The 16585-nt window shown below is 41.7% G+C and overlaps 1 protein-coding gene across 3 annotated transcripts; it reads right to left on the bottom strand.

Moving 5' to 3' along the window:
• Window positions 1–311: 311 nt before the first annotated feature.
• gtf3c2 (general transcription factor IIIC, polypeptide 2, beta) lies at window positions 312–16147 on the bottom strand. 3 transcript variants are annotated; one of them, XM_020618249.1, is made up of 21 exons: window positions 15800–16147; window positions 15091–15200; window positions 14294–14864; window positions 13861–13988; window positions 12944–13134; window positions 12580–12665; window positions 12119–12196; window positions 11717–11818; window positions 11275–11502; window positions 10999–11110; window positions 10754–10871; window positions 6562–6593; window positions 6289–6418; window positions 5909–6053; window positions 4986–5147; window positions 4745–4823; window positions 3704–3832; window positions 3094–3363; window positions 2816–2923; window positions 2292–2405; window positions 1329–1411 (listed from the first exon to the last, which is right to left on the bottom strand). In XM_020618249.1, the coding sequence occupies exons 2-20, from the start codon at window positions 15113–15115 to the stop codon at window positions 2337–2339; spliced, it is 2763 nt and encodes a 920-aa protein (XP_020473905.1). In that variant the 5' UTR covers window positions 15116–15200; window positions 15800–16147; the 3' UTR covers window positions 1329–1411; window positions 2292–2336. The 3 variants fall into 3 exon arrangements, with proteins under 3 accessions (XP_020473904.1, XP_020473905.1, XP_020473906.1); XM_020618250.1 differs by having other exon boundaries at window positions 1337–1411; window positions 2296–2405; XM_020618248.1 differs by lacking the exon at window positions 2292–2405 and having other exon boundaries at window positions 312–1411.
• Between the last annotated feature and the right edge of the window lie 438 nt (window positions 16148–16585).

Below are 16585 nucleotides of genomic sequence, written 5' to 3' on the forward strand. Positions count from 1 at the left end.
GGTAAAGAAAAAAGAAAGTAAATTTTCCCGTTTATTAAAAATACATCCATTACAATAAAAATATTCAAGTATTCAGGTACAACCTGAGTAGTTATCTACAAAAAACAACAGCAGTAAAAATTAGCGCAAAGACGCCCTCCACTTTGACAAACTTACACTGGTGATGTTTTAAAACTCTGTTCATTTAGTAGTTTAAAACATCACCAGTGTAAGTGAGGGAAGATTCAGGAAGTGCGATATAAAAATAAAAAAAATTTTTTGATAAAAAAAGAAAAAAAAAAAAAAAAAAAAAAAAAAAGAGGAGTTGTCAATAAGACGAGTTAACAAACGATGTCAACGTTCCTGTTGCTGCGCACTTTCCCTAACGAGAACACACAGATGTTGACAAACAGCACTGGAATGTCATGAATACAACATTTCATGTTTGCAGATACAATGTATGAAAACTTAACAAGGTTTTAAGGTGATTTTCTTTAGGCTTACAAGAACACCACTGTCTGATGGGAGAACGGCAATGTCCAAAACCTCTTTTTAATGTACAACGATTTATGAATTGAACATCATCACTTAAACTGCAGCCAGCTATTATTTGCTTTTCCTGACAAAAGCTGATTTTATAAGCTGGCAATTTGCATTTCTAACATGCTGCACTGCCATGTTTACCATTTGCAACTTGTATGCAAAATCATTGAGTAAAACCAGGAGTGACCACAAAAACCAGGAGTGACCTACTTGGAATCAAAAACTTCTACAGTAGGTGCAAACTGCTTTGGGTTTCAAGTTTTATTATAACGACAGAGAGAACTGAAATATTAAACCTGTGACATTTGTTGGGAAATCTATCCCTGCTGCTCAGTTCTCTGTTGAGCTTGTGACTGTGAGTTCAAATGGTTTTAGACAGCGGAGGTGGTTAAAGGAGGACGATTACTTCTGGTTCCTCAAAACATGAATATTATTTCAGCTAGAAGAACAGAACTTATCCAACGAATATGAGTACATGAGAATTGATGTTTAGTTTTAAACCATTCCTGGCTACTGGCCACCTGAAACAGGATAAAAACCAGCTGATAAACAGCAAATGTGTATGGTACAACATACTGTAGGTGCACTTGAAAAAGTTATTGTCACTCATAAAATACTTTTTTGCTGGTGTGCAGTCGTACACACAGTGCGATCCACCTTCTGATTCTGTGGTGGCATTGAGCTCTTGCTATAGCTGATCCACCTCAGTTTGGACAGCCTCCCCCTGGTCTTGTGGTGAGTCCAGACCACTGAACTGATCCTGGTTCTTACTTATCAAGTTCTTGGCCTGAGGGCTGATCATACCTCTCAGACAGTTAAGTCTGACCAGCCCTGCCTGGCCTCCAGAAGCCACCCACGTATGGCAGTTCATGTTTGGGTTGAAACGCACCTGAGGAGAGGAGGAAGATGACTGAAAACATCACGTCGATCACATCAACCAGTACACCTCTACATAAAACCAGTAGAATGTAGCATTCTTCTAGTGGAAAGTGATCAAAGCTCATATCTTTATACTGAAACTGGTTTTCTGCATCAGAATACATTTATATCAATCTTGTGCAGTTCTAAAGAGTATAAAGCAGCTGAGTAGAACCCTACAGCAGAAACAAATCGCCATCTGTTACAGGCAAATATTACGTATAACCACCCGATAGGGCTGCACGATAAATCATTTTGTGAGCGTGACCTAGGCCCCTGTGCGATCTCAGTCTCATGTAACAATGATTCTGTCATGCTTGCATTAACACATTAGCAGGGAGACACCTTGCATCAAACCAAGTGCTCTCTTTTCCTCGCTAAGCTGCGTTAACCAATAACAGGAATGCATTACATCACGTGATGAGCTGTAGACAGGAAGAGAAGACTGATTCAGAAACTAATCCAACGTGGTGAAAGATATTCTGCGCCCTCCTGGTTAACGCAGCTTAGCGAGAAAAAGGGAGCGCTTAGTTTGATGCAAGGCATCTCACTGCTAACGCAAACACGGCAAAATCATTGTCACGTCAAACTGAGATCGCACAGGGATCTAAGTCACGCTCACACAACGATTTATTGTGCAGTCCCACCACCTAAGACTAAATATATTAAATATAGTATTAATATATTATTTTTGCATTTTACGAGGGTTTGATCATGACAAAAGCTGAGTCCATGCAGATAAACTGGGTGAACAGTTTCTGGCAGTCCCTTTTTGGCACAACACCAGAGCCATGTCTTGTCCACTCCTCCCTCCTCTGAATGACTCAGTAATGATCTCAGTAAGTCAATACCTGCCTTCTCCTTCCTGTCGTGTCACTCTATGCTGATCTTCATCACTATAAATCTGCCTGGTGCACCTCTTTTTTCCCTCTTCCATCTCTCGAATCAGTCTCTCCCTTTATTTCCTTCAGACAACAAAGCCAAGTCAAAAACCCAGTGGCATTTTGTTTATTGAGATTGCCCCATGAAGTGCCTGTCCATCATCTCATCCCAGAGGACACAGTCCCCCCACTCTACCTCTCTTAAAATTAAACACATCACACTCTCAGATGGCCACTTTCCATCTCACCCTCCCCTCTTTCACCAAGGGTGACATTTTTCTCATTTTACACGTCATTACACTGAGCCTGACTTTATAGCTGCCCATCAGAGGAGGAGCACGAGGAGAGAGGAGAAGAGACTCTTCTTACACCTCTCAGCTCGGTTTCTTTTCTCTTTCATTCAACTGTATCTTTCCCTTTCCTCCTTTTTCACACTGAGCCACAGCAGGACTGATGGTGCCTCCACTGCTCTGTGTGTGTGCATGTATGGATACCTTGTGTAGTGCAGCCAAAGGCATTTCATCCATGTTCATCTTCATCTTCAGTTCTGTGCTTTTCATGTGTTTCCATGAAGCTCGCTTCTCACTTCCTGCAAAGGTACACTGAAAGTCACAGGAGATGATTATTAGTGGAGCTGGAATTTATCTATATTTATCTGCACCTCATGGCAACAGACACATGGTCAGTACCACCCAGCCTCACTAAAAACAGTGAGATTTTACTCTGTAGTTTGATTTTTATGTTGCCTTGTGTGAAGTAAATGTCCACCCACCATATTGTTGTCTATAAGGTGGAGAGAGTACTTCTTCACAGACTCTTTGTACTTCTGGACATACAGAGGGGGTGTTTTATCCTTTCTACATCTTCCTCCTCCTCTCCTGTTTTCACTATCATTCTCATTCCCATCAGATCCTGCATCTGCTTCTTCTGTCTTGCCCTCTTCCTGCTCTTCAACAGCATCCTCCTCTTCCTCCACTCCTCCTACCTCTTGATTTTCCTCTTCAGTTGTATCATAAGGCACCAGAGATGTCAAGTAGACAGGCTGAAGACACAGCATGAGGGGAAACGGTTAATGAAATGGACCGTTAGCCTGACTGTAGATCTTATTAGCAAGTATGTGCAACTTCTCATATTAGTCTTTATTCAACCCTTTGTTTTAACTGTGAAAGTGTGAACTAAACTAAAAGCTACTGTATTCAATGAACTGTTTATTTTTATGTTTTTAATATTTCAAGAGATACAGATGCTTTCAGGTTGTCCAGCTGTAATGTAACATTATATTATCTTAAACTTAAGATGGAAGGAAACTGGGACAAAGGAACAAAGAGAAAGAGAAAGAGAAGGGCTGAAACTTAAAAAAAGCAGCACAAATAAAAACTTACAAAGCGCCTCTCTATTGTGCGTTTGATGCATGGATAGCCGTATTTTATCTGAGGTAACAGGGCGAAGATCACCTCTCCAACGGTGTCTGATGTGACCACACTGTTCAACCAATCAGTGTAAGATATGGACTGCAATAAACCAGAAAAAACAATCAGCGATGAGATATTAAAAGCTTTTCTCTCGAGTTACTGTCATGTTTGGGAGTTCGCTGAAATGTGCAAATCAACTCTCTGGTTTTACTAAGCATGGACTTTGTAACGTGGGAACATTCAGCCATCCTGGTGGACTTCTACCGCTGTGCCGTCGAGAGCATCCTGACCGGCTGTATCACAGTCTGGCATGGAAACTGCTCTGTCTCCGACCGCAAGGCGCTGCAGCAGGTGGTGAAAACTGCCCAACATGTCACAGGGACTCCACTTCCACCCATTGAGGGTGTCCACAGGGGAACGCTGTCTCAGATGTGCTCGCAGCTTTCTCAAGAACTCCTCTCACCCTGCTCACCCTGTTTGACCTCCTGCCCTCTGGGAGGCGCTTCAGGAGCCTCCGGACCAAAACCTGTAGGCCCAGAAACAGCTTCTTCCCCACAGCTGTCTCCTTACTGAACTCTGTCCCCCTTTGACACCCCACTGCCTTCCTCTATACCACTACACACACCTCACCCCTTCTCATCCCTCCTCCTGGGACTAATGCACTACACTTCTGTTACCTGGAACACTGAAGTGATCTGTTAATTTGCACATACTCTACTCACAGAATACTGCTCTGTATTCATTTGCACACTGTTCATATGCAAATACTGTACATTTATCTTTATCTTTTGATAATAAAGTTGAATCTAATCTAAAATCATCAATGATGCCAAACATTTCCACCTTTCAGCTCCACAGGTATGAGAATTTGATGCTTTTGAGGCATTTTGTTGACAAAAAGACCAGCTGATCAAGAAAGTGATCGAGAGATTAACTGATAAGAAAAAAATATGGGAGTTTTTTTGACAAAGTTTGACATTGTGTTCAGATACTGTATGCTTTGACACTCACCCACAGTGTGCCAGTCCTAGGAACTGCGAAGATGGCACGCATGAGGTGGTCAAAGTAATGGACTCCCTGTGTGCCTGCCCTGAAAAAAGGTATAACCAGCACAATGAAATGTGACAGGTAGGAAACTGTGAATTCACCTTACAGATGTGAGCAACAGCAGTGCTGTTGTGAGAATCAGTCATGTAAAAGTGATGAATCGGAATAAAAGATAAGACAGGCAAACATGCAGAAGTTTTCTTACGTTGCGTAGCAGGTCTCCTGGGCCCACAGGAGCCCAGGTGCATTCAGTGGCCAACAGATTTCATTGGTCAGACCACGTTTCTGAATAGTGATGGGATCATAGAGCCTCCTGAGATCCCATGTCTTTACATAGCGGTCTTCTCCTGCTGTCACCAACAGGTACCTGAGAGAAAGATGAAGAGTTTTCAGTGTTCACTTATGACTTAACACAAGCTAATGGTGGGCATTTATATCAGTGGATAATGCTGAATATGTCACTATTAATAGTGAAGCCATAAAATACACTGAAATACATCAGATCTCTAACACTGATGAAATCTGTCATAAAACAAATGAAGACAAAACAATGAAAACCAGACTTCGTTGCAGAGAATCAAGGGGAAGAAGGGAAAGATTAACTGTTCAGGTGAGAAAAAAGAAATGCAGAAGTGGAGCAGGGAGAGTTTTTGCTCCTTCAACATGGCTGTGTAATTAAAAGGCAGTGATCCAGACAAGAGAGGTGTCCTCCAGTCTGTCTGCTGCCAAGAGGGTGACTCTCTGTGGGACTGTTATTCACTTTTAGTTCAACTTCAGGTCAATATATTTTAGATCGGCCTCGTAAGAAAACCAAGGGTCGACACTGACAGATAATAAAAAATGGACAGAAGAACCTGGCTGTTCATCACATTAGTTTCAGATCTACTGGCCAGACATGAAAGATACCGTAGTGATGCTAAAGGGAACATTAATTACTTAGAGAAATTATTATACAGTATGTGGGCCCCAGACACTGTGAATACAAAGCTATATGTGCAAGCCTTTGAGCCAGGATTGTCTAGAAGTTGACTTCAAACAGACATTCACAGGTAATGTATGATGATAATAACGTGATGTGCGGTAAACACAGTCTAATCACACAGGTGAGATCAGGGCGAACGCGTTTACCTGGAGGCAGGACAGAAGGCCAGGGCTCGGACAGCATGGTCGTGAGCTAGGAGGCATCGGTAGGGCAGCAGGCTCAGGGACCCATCAGACTCTCGTACTTGCAACAGTGCAGACTTCGTGGTCAGATCCCACAGACCTACTACACCTGGGCAGAGACAGTGAGATGATGCAAACACTGAAAACAACAGATCTGATTTGTTTATTTTAAACTTGCAACAGACACCCTCGACACCGAGGGAGAAAAGCGTATTTCTAATAAAAAGCACACTGTTTTTATGAGTAACAGTAAAGCTGCATACACAGGGACCAGAGGGGATTTGTTTGTTCTTGCAAACACTGAAGCACTTCATCAGAAACTTCTCCAAGAAATCAATTCATACCATCATTAAATCCAACAGCCATTACACTGTGTGGTTTTACTGGCAGCCAATCCATAGACAGAACTTGTCCACTTTTTTCATGGCGAGGGGCTTTGAAGGAGCCCAGCTTCAGCGTTACAACTTCTTTTGCCTGCAGGAGACGAGAGGGAGGAACAAACAAATAATTACACGTAAGCTATTTCACAACCTAATGTTTAGATGGACATAATTCCACAAGGTAAGCATTGTAGATTGTGACATAATGAGAGACAAGCATTTTAAATAGGATCCCACCTGGTATATTGGCAACTGCTGGCTGGTGTTTCCTGTGGAGAGAAAGGCAAACCACATTTGGCAACTGTTTAGTGATTATGATAACTAAAACTAAGCAATGAAATTTATAAAATGAGCGTTTCCAGAGAACAAAAGGCTAATCTAGACGACATTTTGTTTGACCTCATCAGAAATCAGAAGGGTTCTAGTTATTTCCAACAGTCACAGTGGAAGGTGGAAAAACCTTCCTCATCTCTGTGTGGGGCTGTCAGTTTTGAAAAGTTACAGAAATTGTTGAACACGACCTCTCAAATCTGACATAGGACAGGTGTAGGGGGACGGGGTATCCACAGAGTTTCTTTTGACAGAATACACAAAGTGACTGGATGTTAAGCACCACTTTAGATGTAGTTCTGCTGTGCCTGCCCTGGCAGCCATTGCTGTGTTTAATAGTTGTATAATGCAATAACAAAAAGGTGCCATACTGTTCCCTGTGATTAGTTTTCTGTCCTCTTCCACTTTAAATTACTCAGAACTCAGATCAATACTGTCCTCCTCCACAGCCTCCATTAACTCACCTCTGCCTCGGAAAAACACACACTCACACTTTTATATAAGCCTCTGGAGCCGTAAATCAAGTCCTGATCTTTTACCTCTTCCAGACCAAATAAAAGGGCCGTGATGAACCCGAGTTTGTCGTCTGCTCACAACGACCAACGTGGCTTCAGAGCCTCTTTACTGCAGCTCTGAAATCTTTGCCTTTGATATGAATGAAGTCAAAATACGACTGTATAGCAGCTGTACTGTATTAGATTGTGACTACAGAATTACTATAACCCTCTATTGTTCAACCTTTTCAGATCTGCACTTTTAAACTCTTCTGAACTACAACAATTCTAAATTAAGTTAGTAAATAAGATACTACATTTTCATAATATGACAATATTTTTTGAAAAATCTGTTTAGAAAGATCAGCCATCTTGACAAAACGGTTTTCCATTATTCTCCAAATTTAAAATACAACCACCACGTTTAATGACCTGAAACTTGACTATCCTGTTAAAGCAGAAATTTAAACTACTGTGTGTGCTGTGATGAAGGTGTTGTGATGAAGATGATGGTATTAGCCTGCATTATACACAGGCTGTTGTGTTGATGTGGAGATAATTGACATGAATACTAATGAAACCTGCATCTAAAACCAGCCTGATTCTTAACCATGAACACATTTACCTGTAAACACTTACATTTTAGCATTAAAAGGCATCAACCTACACTGAAAGTTGTTAACAGGCTGGTTACTCAACAGAAATAGGTCACACTTAAATAAGGCCTGCCTGCGACCCACACATCCCCTCCTCATGCCACCCTCGGGTAAGTCCATGAGTGGCAGAATAGGGACACCAGAGGTATCAGCTACTGGAGCTACAATTCACCACCAGCAACTGGCTCAGTGATGCATCTTCTTTGTCATTTCAATTATAGATCCTCGGCTGATGGAGAACAGCACAGTAAATTATGTGTGCTCACTACGTCATCTCACGTGCTGCCTTCAGTCTTGTCCACCCCCCACCACCCTCCCCAGCTCTTCTCCTCTCATTCATTCTGGTCACTGTGCAGACAAAGGTCATGTATTAATATCTGTGAGGACACACACACACACACACACACAGCCTGTTTAACACTGTCCAAGATAATTTCATCTTTAACTGTTTCACCCGAATCATAATGGAAATTATTTCCACTGACGGACATTGAGACATTCACTTAGTGCTCATCACGTCAGACCAAAAAGAAGTAGAAGGTTTTCACTTGGCCCCCGTCTCTAAGGCCAGTTCCAAATAAATGTTCCCATCTGTCACTGTGGACGAGTCGAGCTGATGTCTACACACAGAGTAAACTGCAGCGGCTCAAAAGCACATGTGACAGCAGAGTCTGAGTGCCACTTGTTTGTAATCACCACTATTAGTTTATGAGAATGAGTTGCACATGTATCAGGTCGGTGGATGGTTAACGGAGGGCAGAGTCCGGCTGCTGCGACCCCTCTCTGTCTGCAAACTTTTTTACAACGCAAACAGAGATTTAATTTATTCATTAATTATTTTCATGGCCACTGTAAAGAAAACCAAACAGAGACATAAAAAGTTAATGTCCAAACTGTTTTGTGATCAGTTGTGGTAAAAGCCCAAACACAAATAATGGCAAATCGTTGCTGTGGAGCGAATTAAACAAATAAAATACGAAGAAAATCGTGTAATTAAAAACCTTTTAGAGAGTTCTATATTGGCTCAAAACCTGAACATTACTAAAATCAGTTAGTCCAAGTCTCTCTCTGCAGAAGTCATCTGCATGTACACTTGATGGATGATATCCTCAAATGTGAGCGCTCTGCAACCTTTTGAGCCAATAGCCTGTGGTTGGAAGCAGGGGGCTGATGGAAACCGGGCCCAATGACCCATGGCCACAAAATAAAATGGAAAACGGGGGCAATAGGGAAAAGAAAAAAATGAAAATGTCAGGCTTTTTATAGATTTTTATGTCCAAACTGAAGCACTTTTTTTTTTTTTATTGTACAACCAAGGCAAATGTCATCTAGTGGTGTCGGGTGCGAGTAAAGCCAACTCAACTGCAAGAGCTGATGCTGGTCTTTTAGTAAATAAATAGACAATGTAACATTGAGCAGGAAGTTCATTAAAATACTATCATCATTTGCCTACTCACACAAATACCAGTCAACCCTTGTGTTACAAGCTACTACAGAGAAGACACTCCCCACAAGATAAGGCTTAATGGAATACAGGACGGCTGTCGACTGGGATATAACGCCAAGTGTGTGTGTGTGTTTATTTTTGAGGCGTGAGCTATACCAAAATGCTGTGATCTCACACTGGCGTGGTGCTCAATCAGATTAGCCTGCACTGCTGGCCAGACAGATAGATAAACACACACACACAAGCCCACGCACATATAATCGGGCTCTGTGTATGATGGATGTGACGCATACGCCCACCATTCATCTCATTCGTACAGTCTTCGTATCAGTAGAGTCCCAGAGGCGGCTGACGCAGTGATCTCAACAGGCTGGACCACAGACTGCATCATCTATAGGGTCAGCCTACAGCCACACTCCTGGACACCACTCTGTGAGTGCGTGTGTGTTTCACTACTGCTATTGATAAATCTGCATTAAACAGTTTTACAGCTCACCAAATACACACAAGGATACGGTTTACTGAATAGGAGATATGAATGAACACCTGTGACCTAAAATCACTACTACGAGACTAGTCCTGAGACAATTAATTTGTCAATCAACGGACAATTATATAGCAGCTACTATAATTTGAATCACGTTTTTTTGTAGCAGAAGTGCCAAATACTGATTGGTTCAAACTGTCTCTCTCTCTCTCTTTATGAATACATGATTGTAAACCAAATACCCTAAGGTTTTTGACTGTCAGACAAAATGAGCAATTTGTAATTGTCAATCTGGGCTGTAAATGCGTGTGATAGTCATTTTCACTATAGTCAGAGAAAATAATTTGCAGATAACTGGTAATGAAAACAATCATTTATTGCAACCTTAACAGTTCCTTTCCACAAATTCTTAACCAGTGTGGCTGTGATAATCTGTGGGAAAACACTGCAGTCTTCCACCGGCCCAGGCTCCGCATCTTTTAGGTTGTTCCATAGACAGTGTGTTCATATATTGCTGAAATAGTGTTTTAAAGTTGACCCATCAAAGCCATACACTGTTGTTTATTTTGGTGCCTCTCTTGTGTTTCCTGCATCTTTCACTGGACAGATTTGAAATAACTTCCCATCAAATAAGTGTGTGTGAAATTTGAGTTTTGAGGAAAAGCCTGTGCGACCAAATGGTTCCACACCAGGCTAAATCACTCGTAGGGGTGCACACAGTGACTACGGCTAGAATCACCCATTCTCAACCTCCTGTATTCTCACTTTCTGGTGGGCAGCTGTAAATTCACAGGCTACAGGAGACAGAGGTATTCAACATACTGACTTCAGTCTTTACAGAGCCAACACTGCCCTCTGCTGGACAGCATCTTCATCTAGGTGTTATATTTACAGTTTGGGAAAACAATAAAACAACTACAGCATTGTTAAAATGAATGTAACTGAATGGTAATAAGTGCTCAAAACAAAACAGAGCAAACACTGTAGCTAGGTGTGATAATATTCACAGTCTTACCAGAGTGATGGAGCTTCATGCTGGAGTGCAGAGCATCAGGGTGGGGAAGGCTATAAATGGTGACTACACTGGTGGAGGTGGCCACTGCCAGAAGACCCAGTCTGGGCAGGAAAGGAGACTTTGGGGAGGGGGGGGGATTCATTTCTTTAATATTATCACAGTATTATCACAATATCAAAGTATAAAGGCAGCCCCAGCTAGTACTGGCTTTAAAATGCTAGAGGTCCATTTTGAAAACACTTTACCTCTCTGCCACAGCTGGGAAGCTCCCAGCCTCCTGCAGGACACCACTTTAAGTGCCAGATGAAGCCTTTGTCCTGAGCCAAGCCATAGGCCAGGGATGGCTGGGAGTCCGGTCTGTGGAGACAGGGGTGCATGAAAGAGACAGTAGTAAGTCATATCTATGATAAGCAAAGGAAGATGAAAGAATATGTTGCAAAGGTCAAACACAGACTAGCCTTTTTAATAATAGTGAGAAAAGTGTTAGATTGATTAAGTGTTTGATTCCAGTTCATCCGTACCTGCTGTTGTACTCCAGTTGGCCCACGTCCCACAGCTGAACGAGCCCCGCCCCGGTGTACGTCTTATTGACATAGTGCTCGTCGTCCATCCCTCGGTGGCAGGCCAGAGCAATGTACTGTGTTGCTGGAGCAGCACCAGGTGTTGGACACCACTCCATGGCCCAGACTGGTCCGCCTGCATACAGTAACATGTCCCAGCGGTCTGGGTGCGCAGGCAGTGCTCCAAACCTGCTCAGTTACATAAACAGAAAGCTTTTAAACATGTGAATGCAGTAGTTTATTTCAAAAGGCCAAAATCACAAAGTAGAGAACTTTTTTTTTTTTAAATAACAAGAAATCAGTCAAGATCTAAATTACATGAGTGTGTAAGCATCAGTATGAAATCTAAACCTGTTAAACCTGCGACAGGTCACTCAGATTTTTTTTGGTCTTTATGTCTCACCTGCTGAGTCTTTGCAGAGGCTGGTCCTCCTTCTTGAGGCCTTCCCTAGACACTCTGAAGGCAGCTGAAAAAAGCTCCTGGGGCAGGTATTTGTCCAAATCCCTGAATGACATATAAGACACACAAAGCTTTAATTATTATTTTACATAAGAGCAGTTTTAGACATGTCTCACCTGACATGGAAAGTGGACACAGCACAGAAACAAGTCTGAAATTTTTTATAGTTAAATGGTCAGTTAGGAGCTGAGAACACAAAATAGAAGACGATGACAAGCAAACTGAAAAACAGAAGTTTAAAGTCCAATTAAACATACAACTGATTTTATTTTAATACTTTTTAGGCCCCTTCTTCTAGAAAACTGGATTAATTCACTACTTACAAACCAAGGTTAAAGAAAGTACCTTTCTGGTACAAGGTTCCAGACACTGCTGGAGGGGATCCACTCCGGAAACACCCAGCTGCTGTAGTGCTCTTCTCGGCTGGAAGCACGCACACACATCAAAAACACACACCAATACTGAAAACTAAACAGAGAGAGCAAGCTCCGCCAAGGCAGCTCAGTTTTCCCATAATGCCATTACACCTAAAAGCAAGATTCCCATGATAGTGTAATATGTACACTGTAATTAAAAGCAAGATTCCCATGATAGTGTAACCACTGTAACATGTAACATGTTTGTCAGTTGTTTTTCTAATGCTGCTTCGGTATGGTTAGAAAACTGTCTGCTGCAATTTGAGAAGAAATGTCAACATGACAAAAAGAAGTAGAGTAAGGGGGCAGCGACTTAAACTTGTCAGTGCAGAAGTTTTGATATTAAAACAGATTTGCATCATCTGTGTTTCCAATCCTGAAGCTTCTTACAATTTCTTGGTCGTCTCAGTGAAATCCCAAACAACTTTCATGGTATTCTTCAAGAGTCCGTTGGCGGTTTTGGCATTAGAGAAAGTCTGTAGGAAAAAAAAAAGAGGTGGTATGAGCTGTTGCATTCTGTGCATTTTCTTCTTGTCCAGTAGTACCAACTCTGCAAAACTCATTTTATTTCACTTGAGGATCAGAGTTATGAAACCACTGACTGGTAAATGAAAGACAACGCTGCTGTTTTACCTTTAACTGCAATCACTCCATGTTCACTGAGCCTCCACATCATAATAATCACAACCAACAAGAATAATGACTAAACAAGACAAAAAGATTCTCTCAATGGTAAAGATTAAAAGATACTAACATTACTCTTGTTGGCATGAAAAAAAGGTGGAGTTCTTCCACTTGTCCCCAAGTTAGAGTCCAGGTCTGAGTCCTCGGCCTCTTCTTCATCTTCCATCTCCTCAACTTCTTCTTCTTCTTTTTTAACATCTGGTACAAACTCTTCATCTTCATCTTCCGAGTCAGGACGCTTCCTCTTGCGGCCTTTACGCACTGCAGGGAAGAATTGCTAACATCAGAGTTTATAAAGATTTTTACTGCTATTAGAACAGGTGGGTGACACATAGTACAATTACATTATAATTTCACATTGTATTACTGATATACATTATGATAGTCAATATTCTGCACATTTATCTGACACCATTTCAAGACAAAAGCAGCAGATGGGAATAGGGGATTAAACTGGGATTAAACCAGTTTCAATCTTACTTATCACTAAAACTGTAACTGTTTGAGTAACTCCCATTTTGAAGAGTTTAAATAGGGTCGGGCATCAGCCAAGGTTAGCAACAGTCAGCCAGACGCAGCATGCAATGTTCATTTGTTTTGTGTTGATGGTGTTAGGCAGTGACGGTGTCTAAGAGATTTTTCAGCCTTCTAAAAAGAACCGAGTCTGAAGTGTGGTTGTATTTTGGCCTTTAGAAGACAGCAGAAGGAAGCTTGACTGAAGATAGTCACCCCGTCTGCAGAACATGCAGAAAGAAAATTGCTGCAAAAGGGGGCAACACATTACAGCAAATGCAAAGTAGCTCCATGTAAGATGTAAGGATTCTGGACTGGGGGAAATGCAACAGTGTGTCTGTCTAACTTGCTAATAGCTTGTCAGTAATGTAAATGGAAGCTTTCAGTGTTATCGACTCTTGTCAAGATAGTGCATGTTGTTCTGCTGCTGCCTGCGCACTGCGTCTGTAATGCTGTAAATCCACTATTCACTACCTTTGCTTCCTTGGGGACCTTTCCGTTCTGTGTCGATGGCTTCACTGGTGGCACCTAACTGGGAGTCTGACTCTTCATTGGAATGGTTGAACACATCTTTCGCCAAAATGTGGAGGTACTTCAATGCCCTGGAAAATTTTTAGAATTTGTCACTTCAAATGACCTGTAAAGCTGCTTCTCAAAATAAGAGTTTTCAGTTTTGAAGCTCTGGCCCATACATCTATACATAAACTGCTTGACTGGCCAGATAGATATGCACACTTTATTTAGGCCTATATATAAACAAAATGAACATGACTGACAGTAAACATTTTCTCAGACTCAAACAGCCAGTGTCACACACATACAGTGTGCATCTGTGTGGTGCTCGGCAGAAGACCAGGGTGCCCCAGCTGCATAAGGTTAATGTAGCAGCAGACTTCAGGTAACTCACGCTCTAGCCGCACTCCTCCGACAGCGGCCACCAGGCTCAGTCTGCTCCTCAGGTTGAGTCGGAGGTTCCCTCTGATCCTGCTCACATGGTGGCTCTGTAACCGCTGTCGCTTTCTGTACAGCTTGTTTCCTCACATACTTTCTCTTTGGCTTTGGTGTCCCATTTTCCTTATGCACAGGATCTACAAGTACAGCCTCTGCAGTTGGGAGGCCTCCATCAGTGGCAGGAGCTTTTGTGACAGGAGTCCTTTTTGAAAGGGTCTTCTTGGCTCTCGGTGTTTTAGGAGTTTTTACTGAGGTTTTTCCGTCAGACCCTTGAGGTGTTTTGTCAGCTGCTTCTTCATCCCCGTCTCCAGTCTGTTGTGTAGCATTTTTAGCTTTTCGACTCTTTGTCGGAGTCTTTTTGGCAACTGCTGCTCCACTTCTAGAGCCCTTTCTACATTGTTTTTGCTGGACACTATTCACAACCTCGTCATCAGTTTCAAAGTCAAGGTATTTGACATTTTTTTTCCGCTGTCGTCCTTTTGAGCTGGGCGTTAAATCCCAGTGCTGCTCTGATGGGTTCCCTTCACCTGTAAGGAGAGTTATTATTCCAGAGGTATACAGGCTATAGTACTACCTAAGGGAATTCCACTAACTTTGACCACAAAAATTAACAGTACATCGTGTTAGAGAATACTGTTAACATTCTAGCTCCATTTATTTCATGCCCACAAAATCTTATTTTCTCTCATGATAACTTTATATTAGATACAAACTAATGCCTTTAATATAACAGCTATTCAAAAAGATGTAAACCTTGTCCAGAGTCAATGGAATCCATCAGCTCTGGGTTTCATGTGCTGTGGCCCTCTTCTCAGATCCCTCCTCATGTGGGGAACAAAGTCCTTCTCACTCTGGATCTGCTGCTGCTCTCACAAGAAACGGAAATTAACACGGACGTAGCATTCATTAAATTTGTTTAATGAAAAACACCACAACTGTAAAGCGTGGTTTAGAAGACATGGTACCAACAAAATATTAAAATGCACAACATGTACAAAATGTTATAATAATGTATGTTGTGTTATACTTATTGGTGTGTTAGTGTACGTGACGTCAAGATAGCGTCGTTTTTTTCCCCCGAGAAAACCAAACATCATTCAATAATGTGACAATTTTATGCTCTTTTCTGTACTGGCAAGTGCAAATGGACAGTAAATAAACAAAACTAAAGAAACTGACTATATTTATGCTAAATATAAATTCGGCACGTTTTTTCAAAATCTGAACATACTAAATAGAAAGTCATTTAAACTTCTGTAACCGGTTTGTTTTCCCAGTGACACATCTCGTAGCTCCGCTGGTCAGCTAACACATGAGCTAACACCACATAGCTAATGCTAACTGGCTAGAGTGGCTGTGGAGCGTAGCGCCGCTTCCGCTGTCCTTAAATAAATGTCTCTTAAAATCGGGCTGTAACAGAAAGACATTAACGGGGCGACCAGTGGCATCGTTAAAAACTCACCTTGCAAAGGGACTTAACTTCCCCCCAAGTGGCGAAGGCTGCAAAGCTTCATACAACACCCTGGAAGCTCGAATCCGACTACACAGGATCGAGACCCAAACTGTGCCACCGGGAATAACACTGTAGAAGATCAACTGGGCAGCAGATACATAGCAGGCAAATAAATCCGGGCGTTCTTCTGTCGGGGACGGCGAAATATAATAATGATCCGCGTTGTTTTCAGTGCTTCAGGCTGCTGAAACTCACATTCCGCTTTCATCAGACCGCCATGTTACTGTACAAGCACGGTGGTCCACACCGCCCCCTACCAGCACAGAGTGGAATGACACCAGCAGTACACTCGAGCACTGTAGTGTGTGGAAAAATATTAAGTGCATTTAAACTAATACTATAGTATTTAGGTGCTTTTGAGGTATCTATACTCTACTTGAGTATTTTCTGCTAGTTCATACTTGGACTTCACTACATTTTAGAGGCAAATAATTTTACTTTTTTACTCCACTACATTTATTTGCTAATTTAAGTTACTAGATACTTTTCAGAATCAGACAAATAAAACAAATCATAAGACTTTATTGATCCTCAGTGGGAAATTCACAAGCTGCAGTTCAAATTAGAAATATAAAAGGTACTTAACATTAGATCCACCTTTAGCTGCCAGCTGCAACATAAATGTCATGTACACAATAATGATTCAATAAATATAATCCAATAATGTGATATACACTAATATAAATGTGCAAGTACTTTTACTTTTGGTATTTTAGGAATTTGTATATTTTGACT

Source organism: Monopterus albus, unplaced genomic scaffold (assembly GCF_001952655.1).
Source record: "Monopterus albus unplaced genomic scaffold, M_albus_1.0 scaffold202.1, whole genome shotgun sequence".
NCBI classification, from domain to species: Eukaryota; Metazoa; Chordata; class Actinopteri; order Synbranchiformes; family Synbranchidae; genus Monopterus; species Monopterus albus.

Excerpts from the sequence above, each read along its gene's own strand:
- gtf3c2 (XM_020618248.1), bottom strand. The coding sequence starts at position 15,115 with ATGGATTCCATTGACTCTGGACAAG. Across the intron at positions 10,872-10,998 it reads TTCCCAGCTGTGGCAGAGAG|TCTCCTTTCCTGCCCAGACT; the intron begins GTAAAGTGTTTT and ends CCCTCCCCAAAG. Across the intron at positions 1,412-2,815 it reads CTTTGGCTGCACTACACAAG|GTGCGTTTCAACCCAAACAT; the intron begins GTATCCATACAT and ends TCCTCTCCTCAG.